Source organism: Bos taurus, chromosome 1 (genome assembly GCF_002263795.3).
Source record: "Bos taurus isolate L1 Dominette 01449 registration number 42190680 breed Hereford chromosome 1, ARS-UCD2.0, whole genome shotgun sequence".
Taxonomy (NCBI): Eukaryota; Metazoa; Chordata; class Mammalia; order Artiodactyla; family Bovidae; genus Bos; species Bos taurus.
In genome coordinates this window covers 50,359,293-50,384,148 of record NC_037328.1, presented here as the reverse complement: position 1 = coordinate 50,384,148, position 24,856 = coordinate 50,359,293, and the positions used below count along the sequence as shown (strand labels likewise).

Here is a 24,856-nt window from a genome sequence, read left to right as displayed (position 1 = left end):
ACGACTGAGCGACTTCACTTTCACTTTTCACCTTTCATGCATTGGAGAAGGAAATGGCAGCCCACTCCAGTGTTCCTGCCTGGGGAATCCCAGGGATAGGGGAGCCTGGTGGGCTGCCGTCTCTGGGGTCGCACAGAGTCGGACATGACTGAAGTGACTTAGCAGCAGCAGCAGCAGTGCCTTTAAACCTGAATGTATTATTGTTTCATAAAACGGAACTATTGAGTGGTTAGTTCTACAAACAGCCAAACAGATTATGATTTTCATAAACCAACTTTAACTTAAGGAATATTATTGTGACATTTTCCCCAAAAGGGAAATAAGAAAAAGTCAATAAGAACACAATGTTCAGATGGAGTTAAAATTGGGGAAAAGTTACTGTTCAAAGGAATTTAGGAAAATCCTAAAGGCAAGTTTAGCACGCATACCTAAAAACCAGGCAGCAGACAAAAATTTTGAGGTATCATGTGCCTAATGCTTCATTTCTGTGCTTCTTAATCTTTTTGAAGTCATGGTAAGGCCGGCCTCTCTGCTCAAGACCTAAGCACAGCTGCCAAGAGGTTCCGCCTATCAAAGTCTCGAGGGGATCAGTAATACATCATGTGTCAGGGTAAACTGGTTGGGAAGTTCTGTAGTTGTTAGATTTGGGGAAGTCCTTAGTTGGTAGATTTTTATGTGAGGTTATTGAATGTTTTAATAGTTGAGTTCTGCTTTTGCTTTCTTAGTCTATTGACAGGAGATAGTAGAAGTATGTAGAAAAAGAGGAGTGGCATTATTGAGTGAATGTTTCGAAGTAAATTCTGCTAAATGAGACCAATACCAGACTGAATGTTTACCCTCTGGGTTAGTAGTTTATGACCCAGAAACTTTCAGCATGAGGCTCAAAAAATTAAGGAAAAGATTCATTAATGTGATTAGACTCTGGGTAGCAGTCATTTTTCCAATAAGCAAGTCAGGTAGAAGTTTCCAGGCTCTTCATGCTAAGCATTTCTTGATGTTAAGATTCTGACATGTGGTTCCAACCAACTTGAAGATTTTATCTCTGGCATAAAAGTTCTCACTGACCCCTCAGTGTTCCTCTTGCTCTTGATTTTTGTTCCTTATTATACTGGATCTTTTAGTTCTTAAATCCCCACAAGCTCTTGCTTATCTCCATATTTATTATTTTTCTCCATATGTATTATTTTTCATTGGCTTCTTTGAGGTTATTTGTCTGGTTATCTTCCCACTGGAGTATAAGCCCCGTGAAATCAGGCTGATTTAATCAGTGTTTGCGGTTCCCAGAGTAGTTCAACACAGTGTCTCACTTGGGGACACTCGGGAGAGTTGTTTAATTCTGAGGAGTTGTGGAGTGGAGGCATGTGTGTGAGCACGTGCACGTGGGCAGACAGTGCTTGCTTGTTCTGGAGGCAGTGTCTGAGTTCCAGCTTGCAGCTAGGCCATCCATGTTCAGGTTCTGACTGCAGCATTTGTGAGCATTATCCCTTTGGACAAGCTGCTTGGTTTTTCCATGTATCAGTTTATTCATCTATAAAATATAGATGATAATACTGAAAAATGTGGATGATAATAACAAGAATACCTACTGTGTTATTGCAAAGATTAAAAGAGCTAAAATATACCTATCAGGCAGGTAGGACAGTGTCTGGCACATAATAAGTACTCTGTGTTGTGGAATAATTAAACAGTTTAAACCTTTAATCTTGCTCAGTGTCCCAGGAATATATTTACTGTTAATTCTACAAATACTAAAACTAATATTCAACTTTACACGACAGAGATGCCATGGTCTCTAGAACTCTAAAAGCAGAAATCCAGGAAAAGTTAATAAAAGTTTTCTAAAATTGTGTATATGCTATGTAAAAGTAGGGTAGAGTATAAGAAACTGTCCTGCTGACCATGTGGAAAAAAAAATGCTCTGTTTAAAATTCAGTTCATTACATCTACCTTTGATTTCCTGAGGAAGTTGTAGGGACCTTTTGGTTTCCTGTGTTTTCTTTTCACTTTTAATTAGAAACAAATATGCCATAAAATACATTTTTTAGCATACTAACTAGATCAGTTTTCCCTCTAATCAAAGAAAAGGCAACTTAGTCATATTTAATTAAATAATGCATAATAGAAATGAAGAACTGATATAAGGAGAAAAAATAAACTGAAATATTAGTTCTTTTTTAAAAAGAATTATTAAAAAAAAACCTTAAAGAGCTTCTATTTAATATTTCTGTTATTTTGTCACCTCCTACTGTTGCCTATTTTAAAACAGCCAAGTGTCTTTATATCATAAGGAAAATAAAATGACAGGGCTATTTTGTTCAATTCATTGCAGGAGGATCCCAGAGAGAAAAAGCAAATAACATGTGAAATTATAATTTTCTACCTCTAAGCAGTATGTATTCAAGTTGGGGGATACAGTATATACAAAGATGATAAATAACTTAAAATCAGTTCTGTCCTATTACAAAAGTGCTTAAGAAATGTCACAAATAGTGAATTGTTTACTAGAGTGATCAGAATTGTTTACTTGGGCTCCATGGAGGAACTGGTGTTCTGTATGAGTTGCACATGTGTTAATAAGGAGGAGGCAGAGGAGCATGCTCTGAGGGGGATGAAATTTTCATGGTGTCTGCTGTCTTTCCAAAAAAAGATGCAGAGTAACTTGAAGTTTCCATAAATGGCATTTTTATTGTTATTTTCTTTTACCTTCTTTTCCTCACTATGAACTCCTCAGTAAGTGACATTTACTTCGGTGAAGTCACCATGAACTAAGTTCTGGTTCTTAACCTTGAAACATGGTTTCATCATGAGTGTGTCTATAGACTGGGTATATATTACTGAGCTTACAAACTGATCTATAATACAGAATGATACTTTGATTAATTTACAATGGTCAGTGCTACTGTAAAGCAGATGGGAATGCTCTCATCACTTCAGATAAATTATATGTGGAGCCATATCATATCCAGAACATTCTTTGGTGAACATGGAATCTAAATATGGTGTGGTACTGTAGAAATTCCCCTGCTTCAAGGTCCAAAGTACTTAAAATTGTCACTCTCTCTTGGACTGTACTTTGAAAGCTCTGTTTGTTTCTGCCTCTTTGGACTTCTTTTTCCCATAGACAAAGTTACACCTTTTTTAAATTGAAGTATTTTTTTTTTAATTGAAGTATAGTTGATTTACAGTGTTGTATTTCAAGTGTATAGCACAGTGATTCAGTGATACATACATACATATGTTTTTATAGATTCTTTCTCTTATAAGTTATTACAAAACATTGTGTAGTTTTCTGTGCTGTGCAGTAGATACTTGGTGTTTATCTAAATAATAGATAATAATGTATACATGTTAATCCCAGACTCCTAATTTATGTCCCCCCTTTCCCATCTGGTAACTGTAAGTTTGTTTTCTATGTGTGTGGGTCTGTTTCTGTTGTATAAGTTCATTTGCATCAGTTCTTTAGATTCCACATATCAGTGATACCATGTTATTTGTCTTTCTGGCTTAGTATGATAATCTCTAGGTCCATCCATGTTGTTGCAAAATGGCATTATTTCCTTCTTTTCTATGGCTGAGTAATATTCCACTGCGTGAATATACCACATCTTCTTTATCCATTCAACCTTTGATGTACATTTAGGTTGTTTCCATGTCTTGGTTGGGCTTCCCTGGTGGCTCAGATGGTAAAGAACCTGCCTGGAATGCAGGAGACCCCAGTTCAATCTCTGGGTCAGGAAAATCCCCTGGAGAAGGCAATGGCAAACCACACCAGTGTTTTTGCCTGGAGAATTCAATGGACAGACTGGCAGGAGTCCATAGGGTCACAAAGAGTTGAACAGAAGTGAAAGTCACTCAGTCATGTCCGACTCTTTGCGACCCCATGGACTATACAGTCCGTGGAATTCTCCAAGCAGACTGCTAGTGACTTGCCATTCCCTTCTCCAGGGGATCTTCCCATCCCACGGATCAAACCCAGGTCTCCCGCATTGCAGGCAGATTCCTTACCATCTGAGCTGTAATGCCTCCTCCAATTCATTGCAGTCATTACCTGGACCTCTTTACTTATTTACATTATCTGCCTAGTTTCCAGATACTTGAGTTTGTTATGTCTAAAAACTGTGTGAAGCCATTTGACTAGTTAAAGGGGACCAGGGAGAATGCAGGGGACAGATTCTTAAAGAATTCTGATGAATTACGTATGCACCAGGGAAATTTAAGGAAGTGGAGGCATCACCAGAAAAGTAGGCTTAAAATGTGGGGAGTGTGGAATTATAGATGCTAAAGGAAGGTAGGATTTAAGGAAAGAAGGAGGGAGATTAGCCAGATCTCCAAACTAGATAAAGCCTAAAAAGTTTTCATCAGATATAGGGACAACAAGGCATTTATAACTCAATTTATTTTCTCTTTTTAACATTCTGCAAGTCTTCTTTATAACCAGAGTCTTAATAGGCTCCTCTTGTTGCACTGAATAGGCACAGTGGATTTTGCTATGCACTCAGTTGGTAGATTAATGGATCTGGCCTCCTTTTAATACCATGACTGCTGGTGAATTACATCTAGCAGCCCTAAGAGGAAGAGTCTGAAAACAACGTCTTTATTTTGAACTTCCTGAGATCCCCTTGGGCTTCCCTGGTGGCTCAGCTGATAAAGAATCCACCTGCAGTACGAGAGACTTAAGTTCAATCTCTGGGTTGGGGAAGATCCCCTGGAGAAGGGAAAGGCTACCCACTCCAGTATTCTGGCCTGGAGAATTCCATGGATAGTCCATGGGATAGCAGAGAGTCAGACACGACTTAGCTCCCCTTGGCCTCTGAAGTTAAACCTGTTTATATCCAGATTTTGGCTACTTATTTTACTTCTCCATCTTGAGAAGTATTTTGTTTTTAGGTTTTTTGTTTTTTGGGGTTTTTTTTTTTTGGCATTTTTTGCCAAATGAGAAAAGTTTGCTGAGGCCATTAATGTTTCATGAATAATTCTGAGTATTAAACCTATCATTATAAATTTCAAAAGTTGTATTTCTAAACTATGATTTAAAAAAGTTCTCCTGTGCATGGCCCTGGTTTTTTTTTTTTTTGTTAAAAAAAAACAACAAAACAACAGACTTCGCATTTCTCCATCTCTTAGTTTTAGTCACCTGCAGTTTGATTTAATTAAAATCATTTTAAAGTCACTTATATTCTTGTTCTCAGAAGTCTTTATATTGTATTTGGAGAAAGAATTGTTTTCTTAATGAATTATTTAATAATGTGTTCCTGAAATCAAAAAGGTCCTGATTCTCAGTCCCTCTGCACGTGTATTCCCTTCTCTGTGGGATGGTTCTGCCTTGATAGGCGAAGAGAAATGTTTTCTCCTTCTGAAGCAAAGAGCATGTTTGCTTACAACCTTGTAACTTAAAAATAGTTTTCTCTGCAGATCCAGGGACAAGTATACTTAGTGACCATTATGAAGTATTTGGGCTCCCTAAAACCTAGGTTCCTCTTCAGTTACAAAAGTCACTTTGTGAATAGGTGTCACTGCTCTTTGCATCATCTGGTGGGAATTAGAGCTCAAGGAGCAAGTTCAAGAAAATGCTGGTATGCTGACCACTGCTTCCTATGAGTAGCAAAGTCTGTTGACTCGGATGCTCTGACCCACAAATCCTGTATGTTCTGCTAGCATCCATGCAGATGTGATAGGCTAACTTGTTATCTTGCAAATAAGGTAGAATCCTTACAAATAGCTGTGAAAAGACTGGAAGTTAAAAGCAAAGGAGAAATGGAAAGATAAACCCATTTGAATGCAGAGTTCCAAAGAATAGCAAGGAGAGACAAGAAAGCCTTCCTCCACTATCAGTACAAAGAAATAGAGGAAAACAATAGAATAGGAAAGACCAGAAATCTCTTCAAGAAAATTAGAGATACCAAGGGAACATGTCATGCAAGGATGGGCTCGATAAAGGACAGAAATGGTATGGACCTAACACAAGCAGCAGATATTAAGAAGAAGTGGCAAGAATACACAGAAGAACTCTACAAAAAAGATATTCACAACCCAGATAATAACGGAGTGATCACTCATCTAGAGCCAGACATGCTGGAATGTGAAGTCAAATGGGCCTTAGAAAGCATCACTATGAACAAAGCTAGTGGAGGTGATGGAATTCCAGTTGAGCTATTTCAAATCCTGAAAGATGATGCTGTGAAAGTGTTGCACGCAACATGCCAGCAAATTTGGAAAACACAGCAGTATCCACACGACTGGAAAAGGTCAGTTTTCATTCCAATCCCAAAGAAAGGCAATGCCAAAGAATGCTCAAACTACTGCACAATTGCACTCATCTCACATGCTAGTAAAGTAATGCTTAAAATTCTCCAAGCCAGGCTTCAGCAATACATGCACCATGAACTTTCAGATGTTCAAGCTGGTTTTAGAAAAGGCAGAGGATCCAGAGACCAAATTGCCAACATCCGCTGGATCATAGAAAAAGCAAGAGAGTTCCAGAAAAGCACCTATGTCTGCTTTATTGACTATGCTAAAGCCTTTGACTGTGTGGATCACAATAAACTGTGGAAAATTCTGAAAAAGATGGGAATACCAGACCACCTGACCTGCTTCTTGAGAAACCTGTATGCAGCTTAGGAAGCAACAGTTAGAACTGGACATGGAGCAACAGACTGGTTCCAAATAGGAAGAGGAGTATGGTATGTCAGAAAGTGAAGAGGAACTAAAAAGCCTCTTGATGAAGGTGAAAGAGGAGAGTGAAAAAGTTGGCTTAAAACTCAACATTCAGAAAACGAAGATCATGGCATCTGGTCCCATTACTTCATGGCAAACAGATGGGGAAACAGTGGAAACAGTGACAGAGTTTATTTCTTTGGGCTCCAAAATCACTACAGATGGTGACTGCAGCCATGAAATTAAAAGACGCTTACTTCTTGGAAGAAAAGTTATGACCAACCTAGATAGCATATTCAAAAGCAGAGACATTACTTTGCCAACAAAGGTCCGTCTAGTCAAGGCTATGGTTTTTCCAGTGGTCATGTATGGATGTGAGAGTTGGACTGTGAAGAAGGCTGAGCGCCGAAGAATTGATGCTTTTGAACCGTGGCATTGGAGAAGACTCTTGGGAGTCCCTTGGACTGCAAGGAGATCCAACCAGTCCATTCTGAAGGAGATCAGCCCTGGGATTTCTTTGGAAGGAATGATGCTAAAGCTGAAACTCCAGTAATTTGGCCACCTCATGCGAAGAGTTGACTCATTGGAAAAGACTCTGATGTTGGGAGGGATTGGGGGCAGGAAGAGAAGGGGACGACAGAGGATGAGATGGCTGGATGGCATCACTGACTCGTTGGACGTGAATTTGAGTGAACTCCGGGAGTTGGTGATAGACAGGGAGGCCTGGCGTGCTGTGATTCATGGGGTCGCAAAGAGTCGGACATGACTGAGCGACTGAACTGAACTGAACTGAAGGCTGTATATTGTCACCCTGCTTATTTAACTTATATGCAGTGTACATCATGAGAAACGCTGGCCTGGAAGAAGCACAAGCTGGAATCAAGATTGCCAGGAGAAATATCAATATCCTCAGACGTGCAGATGATACCACCCTTATGACAGAAAGTGAAGAAGACCTAAAGAGCCTCTTGATGAAAGTGAAAGAGGAGAGTGAAAAAGTTGGCTTAAAGCTCAACATTCAGAAAACGAAGATCATGGCATCCAGTCCCATCACTTCATGGCAAATAGATGGGGAAACAGTGGAAATAGTGGCTGACTTTATTTTTCTGGGCTCCACAATCACTGCGGATGGTGATTGCAGCCATGAAATTAAAAGACGCTTACTCCTTGGAAGGAAAGTTATGACCAATCTAGACAGCACATTTAAAAGCAGAGACATTACTTTGTCAACAAAGGTCCATCTAGTCAAGGCTATGGTTTTTCCAGTGGTCATGTATGGATGTGAGAGTTGGACTATAAAGAAAGCTGAGCGCCGAAGAAATGATGCTTTTGAACTGTGGTGTTGGAGAATACTCTTGAGAGTCTTTTAGACTGCAAGGAGATCCAACAAGTCCATCCTAAAGGAGATCAGTCCTGGGTGTTCATTGGAAGGATTGATGCTGAAGCTGAAACTCTAATATTTAAGCCACCTGATGCGAAGAGCTGATTCATTTGAAAAGACCTTGATGCTGGGAAAGATAGAGGGCAGGAAGAGAAGGGGACGAAAGAGGATGAGATGGTTGGATAGCATTACCGACTCAATGGACATGGGTTTGGGTGAACTCCGGGAGTTGGTGATGGACAGGGAGGCCTGGCATGCTGTGGTTCATGGGGTCGCAAAGAATTGGGCACGACTGAGCAAGTGAACTGGACCTGGAACTGACTCTGCAGTTCTTTAGAACCACGTTCTACTGGTGAAGAAATTGTGACTTAAAAGCAAAGAAAGCTTTATAAAACAATTAGTATTTATTTTTCATTAATAAATTGCTAATGATTCATCTTCCTGTTTTCCTTATTCTGAATGTTGATTATCAGTAGGAAATGACAGTAATAGGTTTTCTGTGTAACTTTGTTCTTGCCTTGTTTATCTGCAGTCATTAGTTGTTTCCCTTAAATAAAAGAAATTTTGGGGAGCCTACTTATGCCCAATATTATGTATGTAGTTTCTCCTGTGAGAATTTAGAGGTGTTATTGGAAATTGTATATTTTTTTGCCTCAATTTAGCATATATATCTAGCAGACTTTAGTCATTGCTTGTTGATGGAATTGGCCTATGTAGAGAGATTTTAGGGGAATTTTTTCATATTATTACCCAGAAAAAAACATCTACTTCTGCTTTATTGACTACACCAAAGCCTTTGACTGTGTGGATCACAGCAAACTGTGGAAAATTCTTAAAGGGATGGGAATACGAGACCACTTGACCTGCCTCTGAGAAATCTGTATGCACGTCAAGAAGCAACAGTTAGAACTGGACGTGGAAAAACAGGCTGGTTCCAAATAAGGAAAGGAGTACATCAAGGCTGTATATTGTCACCCTGCTTGTCTAACTTATATGCAGAGTACATCATGAGAAACACTGGACTGGACAAAACACAAGCTGGAATCAAGATTGCCGGGAGAAATATCAATAACCTCAGATATGCAGATGACACCACCCTTATGGCAGAAAGTGAAGAGGAAATAAAGAGCCTTTTGATGAAAGTGAAAGAGGAGAGTGAAAAAGTTGGCTTAAAGCTCAACATTCAAAAACTACAATCATGGCATCCAATCCCATCACTTCATGGCAAATGATGGGGAAACAGTGGAAACAGTGACAGAGTTTATTTCTTTGGGTTCCAAAATCACAGCAGATGGTGACTGCAGCCATGAAATTAAAAGACACTTACTCCTTGGAAGGAAAGTTATGACCAACCTAGATAGCATATTCAAAAGCAGAGATATTACTTTGCCAACAAAGGTCCGTCTCGTCAAGGCTGTGGTTTTTCCAGTAGTCATGTATGGATGTGAGAGTTGGACTGTGAAGAAAGCTGAGCGCTGAAGAATTGATGCTTTTTTACTGTGGTGTTGCGAAGACTCTTAAGAGTCCCTTGGACTGTAAGGAGATCCAACCAGTCCATTCTGAAGGAGATCAGTCCTGGGTGTTCATTGGAAGGACTATTGCTGAGGCTGAAGCTCCAGTACTTTGGCCACCTCATGCGAAGATTTGACTCATTGGAAAAGACCCTGATTCTGGGTGGTATCCGGGGCAGGAGGAGAAGGGGACGACAGAGGGTGAGACGGCTGGATGGCATTACCTACTCGATGCACATGAGTTTGGGTGAACTCTGGGAGTTGGTGATGGACAGGGAGGCCTGGCGTCCTGCGATTCATGGGGTTGCAAAGAGTCAGACACAACTGAGCGACTGAACTGAACTGAGATTGTTAACACTAATGAGAAGATCTTTGGTCGTACTTTCTAATTTTATGGTATATAATTTACTAACTTTTAAAAATCTGACCTCAGTAGATCAGAGGCATCTTGCTATGATCCATGTATTATGAACCTACCAAGTATCATTGAACATGTAGAGCAAATATTGTGAAGAAGAGTCTTGCTTTATAAGGAAAAGAGCCAATACCCAGAATTTCAAGCCTGCATCTTTCTGATTTTCTGTGGTCAGTGAGTACTAAGTGGAAAATTTTTATATGAAATTTTGACATATTTTATGGATTATATTTACAGTTTCTCTTTCACTAATTGTATTTTCAAAGTTGGGAAAGAAGTCAAATTGCAAATTATAAAGGAAAACAAAATATACTTTCCTTGTTACAGTAAGTTTACTATTTATTATGTTCAAAAGTTAGATTATGAGACGATATTATAAATCACATCTCTCATGAGGGAGTTTATTTTAAAAAATCAAGCATAATACTTAATAACCTATTATTTCTGCAATCTTATAAAAATGTTTGATTCTATGTTTAAGTTTCAGAACGTGAGCATGTGAATACTTGTCGCTTATACATGGCAGTAATGCTTATCTATGCTGTAGAGAAAATGTTGTAAACATTTTTGACAATGAAAAAAAACTATCAGAAATACCGAGCATCTTGAATCTTTCTGTATGTGAGTAAGGAATTTTTACTTATGAGGATGATAAGTTAGATCTAATCACACATACTCTCGGTAACCCTGGTTACCATCCTGTCTACAATGAGTTGTACGGCAACTATTAGACCACAGTGATTTTGATATCTTCTTTCTGTGGGTAGCTGGAAAATAATTGTTTTTTTTAGTGATGGAAGAGTAAAAGGTATAATAGCTTATTAACCATCTGTTTTCATTTCCATAAACAAATAGTCATTTCAAAAGAAGATTGGATTTAAGGAAAAACTATATACAGAATATCAACAGACTTAGGATCACGGTACTCATATTTTATGTCATGAAAATCCAAACATACCAAATAGCTTATGAATGTTTTATCTTCTGAACAAAAGCAACTTAAAGGTAGCGCCACTGAACACATCTCTGATCAAGGTGAATTTTCTGAACAAAATTCAGACGAAATTGAAAATAGTAATGGGTTAATATAGTATAATAGATTTTTGTTTTGTCTAAAGTGAACATGAAATATCCCTGAGTTAGAATGGATTTTAAACAGCTGCTATCACACCACCATCAGTACCTCAGCAACAAAACCAAAAATCAACAAATGTTAATTTCCTTGTTTATATGCTGGCAGGTGCTTTGTCCATTCCTACATCTCTTACTCTATTTTAATCTTAGAATTTTAATGTAAACTTTTTTTTTTAAGTTTAGTATATTGGCTTAGCCAGAAAGTCCATTTGAGTTTCTGTAACATCTTACACTATGAAAAAAATCTGGCTTTCTTCACTCTTTATTATATTTATGAAATTCATCCACATTCTTGCATATAGCAAGTCTGTTCCTTCTCCTTGCTCCATTGTATGGCTATACCACAATTTACATACTCATTATGTTGGTGTTGGACACTGGATTCTTCCTCTTTTGGATTATTCTTAGTAGTGCTGCTATGGACATTTTTTGTACATTTTAAAAAACATGTACATTTCTCTGTTATGTATATCTAGGAGTGGTATTGCTGGCTCCTAGTTTATGCTTAATTTTAGCTTTATTAGCTTTTAGAAACCACCAAAGAGTTTACCAAAATGATTTGCCACCCTCATCACCAATGAGGAGTACCTGAAGTTTCCTGTTGTTATATATCCTTCCCAACATTTTATAATATTTGTCTTTTTAAAGATTTTAATAAGTTACTCTGGTGGGGATGAGTGGAATCTCATTTGGTTCTTAATTTGCATTTGAATGATAATAGATGAAGTTGAGTACATATTTGTGTGTATTTAGAATAATTTGATTTTTTGTGTTTTTGACTATAAAAATTATTTGCCCAGTTTCTGAGTAGTAAGTATTAATATTTAAAAATTTTTATGTATTATAGACGTGATTCTTTTATGTTTATTGCTCTCCCAGTATGGGACTTTTTCACTTTGTTAATGACATTGTTTCATGAACGCAGGTTTTTAGTTTACCTTTTCCTTTATCCTTTGAACATTTGAGGTCCTGTTTAAAATTATTTGCTTGTGCCAGTGTAATGCAGATACTCTCTTCTGTTTCTCTCAAAACACTTTATTGCTTTATCTTTCATACTTAGGTCTAAGGTTCAGCTCAAATTGGTTTTTATATGAAATTAATTCAGGATCAAGATTTATTTTCTTCCATTTGTATATTCATTTGACCCAGCAACATTTATTGAAATCATCATCCATTCTCTACTACTGTTTATAGAGTGTTGTTACATATCCAGTGTTCAGATATGATTGCATTTATTACCAAAATTTGTTCTATTGTCTTTCCTGTGCCAATACCATGCTGTCTTAACTAATGTAAGGACCATAAGCTTGCCAATGTTATTCTTATGGAAGTTTGGCTTGATTTTATTTGGCACTTGGCATTTCCCTATGAAGGTTAGAATTAGTCTGTCAATTCCTACTATGAAAATGTTTCCTGATTGGGGTTGTAATAAATCTATGAATCAGTTTGTGGAGGATTGACCATACAACTTTATCATACTGAGTCTGCCAGTCCATTAAGTCATTATATCTCTTTATGTCTTATACATCTGATCATGTACGTGTGCATGTTTATGCTGTGCCTTTGCTTGTACTTTGTTAGCTTTTTTACTGTTTATTTGATATTTTCAGATGCTCTTGTAAATGTTTTATTTTCTTATTATGTATGCTTATATACAGAAATACAACTGATATTTGTATATTGGCTTTATATTCAGCAACCATGTTGATTTCTGTTATCATAAGTTTAATCCGTAAACTTTTTTGTGTTTCTTAGATATAAAACTATTTCATTGGCAAATACTATTTTGGTTTTTGCTTTTAATTGATTATTTCTGATTATAAAATATACTTCAAACAGTTTTAGTATATCTTTTACTCCTTTAAGCCATTAGAGAATATTAGAGATATTCTTAAAAACCTGCTTGTAATCCTACCATGATCTGTTGTTTGTTGTTCAGTTGCTAAGTCATTTCTGACTCTTTGCCACCCTATGGACTGCAGCATGCCAGCTTCCCTGTCCTTCATTGTCTTCCGGAGTTTACTCAAACTCTTGTCTATTGAGTCTGTAATGCCATCCAACCATCTCACCCCTGCCTCCCTCTTCTCCTCCTGCCCTCAATCTTTCTCAGCATCTGAGTCTTTTCCAATGAATCAGCTATTCACATCAGGTGGCCAAAGTACTAGAGCTTCAGCGTTCGTCCTTCCCATGAGTTCAGTTCAGTTCAGTCACTCAGTCATGTCCAACTCTTTGTGTCCCTATGAACCACAGCACACCAGGCCTCCCTGTCCATCACCAACTCCCAGAGTCCGCCCAAACCCATGTCCATTGAGTCGTTGATGGCATCCAACCATCTCATCCTCTGTTGTCCCCCTCTTCTCCTGCCCTTAATCTTTCCCAGCATCAGGGTCTTTTCAAATGAGTCAGCTCTTCGCATCAAGTGGCCAAAGTATTGGAGTTTCAGCTTCAACATTAGTCCTCCCAATGAACACCCAGAAGTGATCTCCTTTAGGATGGACTGGTTGGATCTCCTTGCTGTCCAAGGGGCTCTCAAGAGTCTTCTCCAACACCACAGTTCAAAAGCATCAATTCTATGGTGCTTAGCTGTCTTTATAGTCCAACTCTCACATCCATATATGACCACTGGAAAAACCATAGCCTTGACTAGGCAGACCTTTGTGGACAAAGTAATGTCTGCTTTTAGTATGCTGTCTGGGTTGGTCATAACTTTCCTTCCGAGGAGTAAGTGTCTTTTGATTTCATAGTTGCAATCACCATCTGCAGTGGTTTTGGAGCCCAGAAAAATAAAGTCAGCCACTGTTTCCCCATCTATTTGCCATGAAGTGATGGGACTGGAAGACATGGTCTTAATTTTCTGAATGTTGAGCTTTAAGCCAACTTTTTCACTTTCTTCTTTCACTTTCATCAAGAGGCTCTTTGGTTCTTCTTCACTTTCTGCCATAAGGGTGATATCTGAGGTTATTGATATTTCTCCTGGCAATCTTGATTCCAGCTTATGCTTCCTACAGCCTAGCATTTCTCATGATGTACTCTACATAAAAGTTAAATAAGTAGGGTGAGAATATACAGCCTTGATGTACTCCTTTCCTATTTGGAACCAGTCTGTTGTTCCATGTCCAGTTCTAACTGTAGCTTCCTGACCTGCATCCAGATTTCTGAAGAGGCAGGTCAGGTGGTCTGGTATTCCCATCTCTTTAAGAATTTTCCACAGTTTATTGTGATCCCTTGAGTAGTCAGGGTTGATTTCCTTTAGGATTAACTGGTTTGATCTCCATTTTGTCCAGGAGACTCTCAGGAGTCTTCTCCAACACCACAATTCGAAAGCATCAGTTCTTTGGCTCTCAGCCTTCTTTACAGTCCAACCCTCACATCCATACATGACTGCTGGGAAAACCATAGCTTTGACTATACTTTGTCAGCTATACTTTTGACTATACTTTGACTATACTTTGTCAGCAAAGTGACGTCTCTGCTTTTAAATGTGCTGTCTAGGTTTGTCATTGCTTTTCTTCCAAGGAGCAAGTTGCGTTTAATTTCATGGCTATAGACCATACTCAATGATTTTGGAGCCCAAGAAAATAAAATCTGCCACAGTTGCCACTTTTTCCCATCTATTACCCATGAAGTGATGGGACCAGATGCCATGATCTTAGCCTTTTGAATGTTGAGTTAAGCCAGCTTTTTCACTCTCCTCTTTCACCCTCATCAAGAGGCTGTCTATTTCCTTTTCACTTTCTGTTGTTAGAGTGGTATTATCTGTATATCTGAGATTGTTGATATTTCTCCTGGCAATCTTGTTTCTATGTCTAGACATCATCAGTTAAAATTTGTGTTCCAGATAGTTTTTATCATTGAATCATAAAGGACATACCTTTTTTTCTTTTTGCCTCACTGTGGAGCTTACGGGATCTCAGTTGAATCCCAGGCCCTCAGCAGTGAAAACACGAAATTCTAACCACTGGACAGCCAGGGAATACCCAAGGCCATACAGTTTTAAAAATGCTATTTCCATTTAATGACACAGACAATTTTCTAGAACAGTAAATGTTTTTTCCATATAATTTTTATTTGTTGTAAGATATTCTACTCTATGGATATATGTAGTATTGTTACTTCTGAACATACTTGTTTTAATTTTTTGGTATTATGGACAACAGTGTTAAAGAGACATGAATGAGTCTTTATTGCTGTGTATTTTATTTTAAACAATTTCCTTTTTCAAATCCTTCGAAGTAGGCTTTCTGAGTTAAACTGTTATAGGTTTTTGAAACTTGCTGCCACAATGCCTTCTAGAAATGCTGCGTAAATTTTCGTTCACACCAGAAGTACACGAAAGTTCCTGTTTCCACACACCCAACCTTTGTTCAGATTCACACTTTTATGATATGGATTTTTTTTCCAAACGAGTTAAAAATAAAACCTAAATAACCTTTTATGAACTTGTGGTTTAAAGGAAATGTTTTGTCCTTTTTTCAAGTATCAGTCTGCTTACATTTTTGTCTTCTGTTCCTTATTCTTTTGTGTTAAAACTCTAGGATTTTAAAATTTATCAAGTTATTGTCTCTCCCGACATTGTGTGAATAGACTAGCTCCTACCCCCCAACTTTAAATTATTAAACCATTTCTGAATAGTAGAAGGGTGTTCAGTTCAATTCAGTTGCTCAGTCGTGTCTGACTCTTTGCGACGCCATGAATTTGAGCATGCCAGGCCTCCCTGTCCATCACCAACTCCCGGAATTCACTCAAACTCATGTCCATCGAGTCGGTGATGTCATCCAGCCATCTCATCCTCTGTCGTCCCCTTCTCCTACTGCCCCCAATCCCTCCCAGCATCAGTCTTTTCCAATGAGTCAACTCTTCACATGAGGTAGCCCAAGTACTAGAGTTTCAGCTTCTGCATCAGTCCTTCCAAAGAACACCCAGGACTGATCTCCTTTAGAATGGACTGGTTGGATCTCCTTGCTGTCCAAGGGACTCTCAAGAGTCTTCTCCAACACCACAGTTCAAAAGCATCAATTCTTCGGTGCTCAGCGTTCTTCATAGTCCAACTCTCACATCCATACATAACCTTGACTAGACTTACCTTTGTTGGCAAAGTAGTGTCTCTGCTTTTGAATATGCTATCTAGGTTGGTCATAACTTTCCTTCCAAGGAGTAAGCGTCTTTTAATTTCATGGCTGCAGTCACCATCTGCAGTGATTTTGGAGCCCCCCAAAATAAAGTCTGACACTGTTTCCACTGTTGCCCCATCTATTTCCCATGAAGTGATGGGACAGGATGCCATGATCTTAGTTTTCTGAATGTTGAGCTTTAAGCCAACTTTTTCACTCTCCTCTTTCACTTTCATCAAGAGGCTTTTTAGTTCCTCTTCACTTTCTGCCATAAGGGTGGTGTCATCTGCATATCTGAGAAATATTTATATTTCTCGTGTCAGTCTTGATTCCAGTAGAGGGGTGTTAATTGCAGTCAAATATCTAGCTTCCTCCTCTGTGAAGCACTCACTTACCCATGATAGACACAGTTTAATGTCACAGATTACATATTCTTCTGTATTGAGTAAAGATGAATAAAAGATGATTGCTGTTTGCCAGGACCTCCATTCCTTTGGATTCCCATAGCACATGAATGTTTTTCTATGATAACCTTAGTCACATGGCACAACATAATTTACTTATAAGTCTTTGCATTTATTAGACTGTGACTTTATTTATATTTTCATTCTGAACCTAGCCAATGCTTGGCACATATAAGGTCTTTCTTGGGTGAATACCTTAACCTCTTTAAGTCCCAGTTTCCCCATCTCTGTCATGATGATAAATATGTTATCTGCCTAACATTGTTACTATGAGAAACTCAGTACTTAATTTGGAGATTGGCAGATAGTAAGTCAACAGTAAATGGCAGCTCTCATTTTTATTCCTATTGTAACTCTAAAGATCCTGAACTCATATTATTATTATATTGAAATCAAACATTATTATATTACCCATTGGTCTTTTGTTCATTTCTTTGTGGATTGATGGCTACTTCTACTTTTCGTTGGATTTTAAATTTAATTCAATTCGTAATTAAAATGATTTATAATTGTAAGTGGCAACAGAACAAATTTAAAGTACTTCTGGAATGGTGAGAGCTTGAAGCTTAGTTGGCCCTTTTATATTCTATTCCTTTTCTCTCTGCCTCTTCTGTTTTCCTAGATCTCTGCGAGTACACTGAAGTTTCTGTGTATCTGTAAAACAATAATTTGCCATTAATATCTTCTCTCACTAGCTAATCTCTAGGGGAAGAGGTGGTAGAAACCACCACTCTGTGGTATTGCTACAGTTTAATTAAAGGTGTGAACAGTCATCCTCTGCCTTTCCCCCTGCCCCCACAAACCTCAGGAAAGAATGTGGTGGCAACTTGAAATCTTCTTTAAAAAGTTTAGATCCTTAGTGCAGCACTGTTAGAGCTTTTTTTAAAGAAACCATTGTACTCTGTGTCTCTTCTTCCCATCACGGATATTTGGCTCAGCTGATCAAAGGAAAGGTCTCTGTTGTATATACTTTTATATGTGGTGAGTTAACCAAATAAGGCCCTTTCTTTTTCAATCCTGTTACTACCCTTAATTAAGGTTCTGATGAATGCCTGTTTGTACTTTACACTTATCACAAAGGAGCTTGGGAAAGTCTTATTTGCACAAGTACTGTGGAAATGTAACTTGCCCCTTTGTGAATTTTTGTTCCAAAGTAGTAAGTTAGACTACAGCATTAGATGTTTGCACAGTTTTTAATAATTCACTGTGTGATATCACTGGGTATTCAAAAGACTTATGATTTGCATGCACCTTAAATACTGGAAGGAGGATAATTTTTTTATGGTAATTGATATCAAATGGTGTCTTATTTGGCCAATCAATTTGTTTTTTATACTATATACACAAGACAGAATTCTCTTAACATTTCCGTACAGAAGAGAAAACACATACCCTTCTTAAATAAGTAGTTCTTTGTTTACTATTTAAAAAATTTTGAATATTATGGTTCATGTCCCTTTTATGTGTTAAATATTTGAAACTTTAATTTGGAAAAGAAAACAGCTTCTTAGGCACTGCTTTTGAGTTAATTGTAATGAAGTTGGACATAATTGCATACTTACACTTCACCGTAAATAAAAAGCCTCCTCATATTATCAGAAGTTTTCATTGTTATTTTAAAACAGCAGCATCTTGTTAACCTTAATCAGAGCCTGACGTGTGTTTCTTCTAAATGGCTTCTGATGTGGTGTCTCTCTTCAGTTCTCTGTGGTTTCCTGTTTTTTTCATACATAGAGCAAAGCCTTTTGATGTATTCAGCCTCATTTTTTTTAATGGCATATCAAACATAAACTTTCTTATATATACAGTATAGCATTGTTAGGCTGTCTCAGCACTCACTTACTCATCTTGCCACAGACCGTTCCTTCTCTGGAATTCCTCCAGCACTTCCTTAATGCCCCTTCTGTAGTCTTTAGCATTACAGATTTATTTCTACCCTGAAAGTGTGTGTTCTTCAAGGGCAGAGATAGTATCTTGTATTTCCATAATTGTATTTCTCCACAGTGCCCTGCCTTAGCAATTAATAGATACGATAGATCAGTGACTTTCAAAGTGTTGTCCCCAGCAACATCAGCATCACTTGGGAACTTGTTAAGATTGTAAGTTCCAAGGCTCCACCTCAGTCATACTGTGTCAGAATATCTTGGGTTGATCAGTTTCTGTGCTAACAAGCCTTTCGGTGATTCTGATGCATGCTCAAGTTTGACAGCCACTGCAGGAGATAATTACTGAATGAATACGAACCTTTTACCTTTATGGTGATGCTTCACTGGAAGGATTAGTATCACACGGGGCCAACTAATTTAGTCCATTCTGCTTGAGTCTTAATTCTCAAGAGATACTAGTAAAGAAAAATCTTTATTTAAATATTTGCAATCTTAGAAGAGAGTGTATATAGCTTTTATAGCCATCCTATTATGAAAACTGGTCTTCTCTGGTGGCTCAAATGGTAAAGAACCCGCCTGCCAGTGCAGGAGATGTGGGCTCAATTCCTGGGTCAGGAAGATCCTCTGGAGAAGGAAATGGCAACCCACCGCAGCATTCTTGCCTGGGAAACCCCATGGACAGAGGAGACTGATAGGCTTCAGTCCATGGGGCTGCAAAAGAGTCAGACGTGACTCAGTGACTAAACACAACAATTATGAAAACTGCAGCTTAAAATTTTCAACATATGAATGATTATTTTCTTCCACTTGTTCAGAAATAGGCATTTAACATTCCCAAAGGAGGAAAAGTGAAGAACAAATAATGAATGTTATTCATTTTCATGGTGGACAGGAGGTGGGTGAATGTTGGAAACTGGTCAGGTAGAGAATGAGTTGGGAGACTTTCCCCTGGGTACCATTCTATGCTCTTCAAAATTTTTGAACCATGTAAGTATATTACCTAAAAAATGTTGATACAAGGGTTTTACTATTAAGTTGATCAGTGAGTGTTGAATAAATAACTTTCCATTTGATACCTAGTGGGGTTGGTTAAAAATTATTGAAATTTCCCTTTGCATTAGTATGAAAGGTTAAATAAAGTGGTTTTCCATCTCTTTAGAACATATCAGGATGGTGGCAGAAATATCTTGATGACTTTCTGCCTGAACTTTCTTATGCAATGAACAAAGAATTCTTGCTATTATGTGAACACATCATCCTGTTATTACTTTAAGAAAATAAAGGAAGAGTTCAGACATACAGGACTTTGATCTAATACCTTCTTTGGAAGCATTTTTAGAAATATCTTGATAGTCGAGGACTGTTTGAGAGAAAAATTGATCTGCATTTTGGTCACATTCTTAGCAAATGAAAAATAATCCATTTAGCAAAACCCATTACCTATGTTCTGAATTATAAATAGTATTCTCAACTATTTGTCTTTTAGTACAAATACAATTATATTAATGTTATGATTGAATTGTGCTGTTTCACTGGAAGGTATGTCTTAAATGACACTTGATTCAATTACTTTTTTTTTTCTTGCACAGAACTATTGTACCATGGAAAGTATTCAGACAATGCCTTCATGAGGTGCATCAGATTAGCTCTGGCCTGGAAGCAATGGCTCTAAAATCAACCATTGACTTGACTTGTAATGATTACATTTCAGTTTTTGAATTTGATATTTTTACCAGGCTATTTCAGGTAAGCTTTGTATTTGCTTAATCCTGCGCTCTCTTCTACTCTCTTCCTTCTCTGCGTATGTGTGTCTTTTGCACATGCATGCATAATGTACAGATATATGGGAAATAGTCTCATTTTTGATAGTCTCCTATTTAAAAGCAGACTTCCCTTGTGGCTTAGCTGGTAAAGAATCTGCCTGCAATGCGGGAGACATGGGTTCGATCCTTGGGTTGGGAAGATCCCCTAGAGAAGGGAAAGGCTACCCATTCCAGTATTCTGGCCTGGAGAATTCCAGGGACCATACAGTCCATGGGGTCTCAAAGAGTCAGACACGACTGAGCGACTTTCACTTCACTTCATTTAAAAGCAAGTTGTTGGTCATTGCTCTAAGTTTAGAGTTTAAGTTTGGGATATCTGGTGTTCTGATAATAAGCAACTGGAAGTTAGTAATAAGCAATAAGCTTATTGCTTATTATGTAAAGGAGCTTTGCTTTATAAAAAGTCCCTATTTAGTTTCTCATTTTACTTTGTTGATCATTCTAGCCCAGTAACTGACAGAATGCAAGTTTTACAGGTGGGCATTTGCTGAGGTTGTATCTCAACAGCTGCCTTTACCTCCCACACCCATTAGATGAGAAGGGAAATAGCAAGCTTTGGAATAAATAGCAAACTTAACCTCTTCTGTATAGGCGATTACTATGATGTATACTGATTCTACAGCTAGCTTTGCTCTTTCAACCATATGTTATAAACATTTTTCAATGTCAGTAAATATTTCATCAGTGTAATTTTCAGCTTTCAGTTGCTACAGAATATTCCATCAAAATAGTCTGTTATTAATTTAGCATATCTCTTATTTGGGAAATTAGGTTTTCTTGTTTTTTTCCCTGATATCAGTGACTTTGAGATTAACCTTCTTTTCCTATTTATTGTTTTTGTTTTTGAATCATTCTTTTATGATTGTCTTCACATAGCTATTCAGAAGTAGGTATCATATAATAAAAGCTGGGTATCATCATTTTGTGCCTTTGTATGTGTAGACAGAATTACCCCAAATATGAAGACTTGCAATTTGCTTTGAATTTGCTTCTGCCATTAAATTGCATATCATCTCTGAAATTCAAGTGGTCATAAAATGAGAATCGCACCTAAAATCCCTGGTAAATTATATAGCAAGTGAGGTTTAATTGATCAAAAATGAGGCTTGCTTATATTCCAACACAGTTTTTCTTTCTTTTTTTATTTTAGTCTGCAGTAAGATTTATTCTGTTTGAAACATACTTTCAACAAATGTTAGAGTATAATATTGGTTTTCATGTTTCTCATGTTGTAAGAATTTTGCTTTTCTGATTTATGACTCTGCTTGGTACTTGCCTGCAAGGATCGGGTAACTGATTTATGTAAGAAAACAAGATTACGTGGGATTAACTTTTAATTTATAAAAGAACCCATTAACAGAGGGCAAATTAACTCTTATCGACAGTACTTACAGAATACATTTTACTTTATTACAGCTTTATAATCGTAATTCTACCTAGATGTATAGAATAGAAAATTAGATAAGTAACTGCAGAAAGTACGCTTTTGGTTGTTTTCAATTTACAGTAGTTTCATGATTATTCCCTTGGTATATGTATGTTGTCAGTTAATGTTTTTCCAACGACTTTAAGATACATTTTAGGAAAAGGCTGTGTTATCTGATACTGATTATTTTATAATGGAACTTGTCCTTTCTTTAAAAGTTTTTGATAATTTTACATATACTGACTGAACATGATACCAAGACCTTCTAATACCAGGCACTCTGCTTCTTCCCCTTGGGAAGGAAGAAAACTAATTTTTTTTTTTTTCTCCATACGTTAAACCTAACTATTTATTCTAGAAAGAGTGTATTTTTTTGTGGGGAGCCTGGATGACTTTCAGTCAGAATGTTAAATACTAGGAGGCCTCAGAATTATATATCAAAAGTATGATGGCAATTTAATGTTGGTTAAACACTTACCCAAACAGCTGCTTAATGTGTATACATATTTTCTTATAAGCTGTTTCACTTTAAAATAGCCAAGTAATCTTAACACTCTAAGGTGCATATATCTTCTTTATGCTCCAGGGGATGGGAGAGGAAAAGAACCTTTTAAGTAGAGCTACTGTGAAAAGTATTAGGTAACAAAACAAAACAGCGCCAGTGGACCAAAGTATACCTGGTGTCTTTGAAAACCCAGGCTTATAGAAGTAGCTAAAGAACTCTTGTTAGCCCCTGTGTTTTTCTAAGATTCTTTACCTCTCCTCATTTCATTAAGCTTATACTGTAATCATGTATGTGTTTTAAAATATAAAAAAAATTGGTTTTGTGTACAGAAAGTGGATGTATTAACTTTTACTGATCTTTTATTTTTGTATAACTTTAAAAATTGAGTAATATTTTCCTCTTATAGTTGTGTAGTCTATATTTAAAATGTAAGTTTTATGGTTACTATTACTGCACGGACATATATTCTGCTCTACTTGTGATATAGATGGTAAAGTGGTTGTGAATTCTTCTAGCGTTAAACTGTTGGGGGTGGAGTATTTAGCAGAGTGGGATCTGAAAGTGGTCAAAGGACACCTTCAGGATTGGGCTTTGTTCTAGAGATCTAGCATCAGATTTGAAGAAGGTGTCAGTTGCGGTGAGGAGATGGAGTTGAGACTTGTCTAGGACATGAAAGAAGAAAGCTGGAGGATTCTGGTCTCCCCTTCTTCCTTTCTTCCCTCATCCTGATATTTTGCCAGAACTTGGACAGTGCTGTGAGTCCCTGGGAAGATCTTGCAATGGCTATGTTCCTCCGTCTGCCTGTTACCTTATCCGTCTCCCCTCCAGGTAGTTCAGAGATGCTGGGATTGTCGAGTGCTCAAGTCCCAGATTGGAAATATGGGCTTTTACATTCTTCTTTGCTCTCCTTGGGGCTGTTGCTCCTTCCTCCTTCCATTTCCCATTCTCTTCCGTAAGAGAAGATGGGATTGTTGAGAAATGGGGCAATAAGTGGGATGGGTAAGGTGGCAGGATAAGGAGTGAGTGATTTGGGGCTATATATAGTAGTGCCTATGGAATGTACACATTGTGGAATAGGGAGAAAAAGAGGTGAAGGAAGTCATCTTTCGCAGTGAGGATTGAGAGAGAATCTGGGCAGCCCAGCCAAGGTTCTGCTCCCAGGGTAGGTTGTAAGTCAGTAAATGAGTGTTCCTGAACACGGTGACCTTTGAGAGAATGGAGGAACTAGTCTTTTTAAGATACTTCATTAGTTTCTGTAGTCATTTAAGCATCTCCAAATAGGGGCTTCTCTGGTGGCCCAGTGGTGAAGAATCTGCTTCCCAATGCAGGAGCCACGGGTTCAACCCCTGATCTGGGAAGGTCACACATGCCATGGAGCAACTAAGTTCGTGCACCACAACTGCTGAGCCTGTGCTTCACAGCAAGAGAAGCCATCACGATAAGCAGCCTGTGCACCGCAACTAGGGGGGAGCCCCCACTCGCCACAACTAGAGGAAAGCCCACACAGCAGTGAAGACCCAGCACAGCCAAAAATCAGTAATTTTAAAAAGAGAATCTCCAAATAATGTTGTGTTTGGTGTGTGAAAAAAGATTTCCTATAATCTAACAACAAATTGCAAAAATAATCACTCTTCAAAGCACTTTATTTTGCCCACTTTATTTAGCCATTCTTTGGCAACATACTTTAAACGCGCACACACAAAATACAAAACTACCACGTGTTTCTGACTGTGGGTTTCATTCTCAAATAAAATAGTGCACAGACTTCCTATTAAGTATATATATTTGCAGTTAGAAGCTAGGCCTTGGAATTATTACCAAGAAATGGTTGCTATATAGCACAGCATTTGGCTCAAAACTCCACTTGTATTTGGTCTGTGCATGGGCTGTCTATAAAGTTCAGCATTGTTTTTAAAAAAAAAAAAAACAGCTTTCATTAATTTGTGTGGATTCTAATGGAAGTGACCCAAATATTTTATATTCTTTTCATCCTTGTCCTTTATAGATGAGGAAGCAAAACAAAACAAACTCAGTGACTCCTGATAGTTATTATTCAGTTTTTTTTAAAACACATGCTAATACTCTTCCAAGTATTGTTTATGTAATTTTTAGTCATCCCTTAAGAAGAAAATTAAAAACATTTTTTTTTTCAAGTACATAGACAGAACCTCTCATAAGAGTGTTCTCCAGAGCTCATTTTTCCCCAATTAGGTATTTTAGTATGATGGGGAAATACCCTAAAGATTTTTCTTGTTATTTCGGCAAAGGTTAAACTCTTCATTACTAAATCATTCTTAAATCATTCTTTCCCTTGTTATCCTCCTCTCAAGGGTATAATCCTAAAAGAATTCCGCCTTGTAAATTTGAACCTTGCTTAACAATAACAAGGAACAAGTCTCAAAACAAACAGAAGTAGGAGCCCTCCACCAGTAATCGAGTCTAGGATAACTATTTTGACAACTTTCACTTGGCAACACAGAATACTTTTTTTTTTTTTTTTTCTTTTACATAGAAGATTTGAGTTAATAATTTGGCACATTAGATAG

General features: G+C 37.6%; 1 protein-coding gene across 12 annotated transcripts in view; it reads left to right on the top strand.

Moving 5' to 3' along the window:
• CBLB (Cbl proto-oncogene B) overlaps positions 1-24,856 on the top strand; it is a 225,864-nt gene that overhangs the window by 97,195 nt on the left and 103,813 nt on the right. For all 12 annotated transcript variants that reach the window (XM_024989738.2, XM_024989734.2, XM_024989731.2 and 9 more), the window contains one exon: positions 20,146-20,302. In XM_024989738.2, the coding sequence (XP_024845506.1) occupies positions 20,146-20,302 (157 nt within the window). The remainder of the gene's footprint in view (positions 1-20,145; positions 20,303-24,856) is intronic.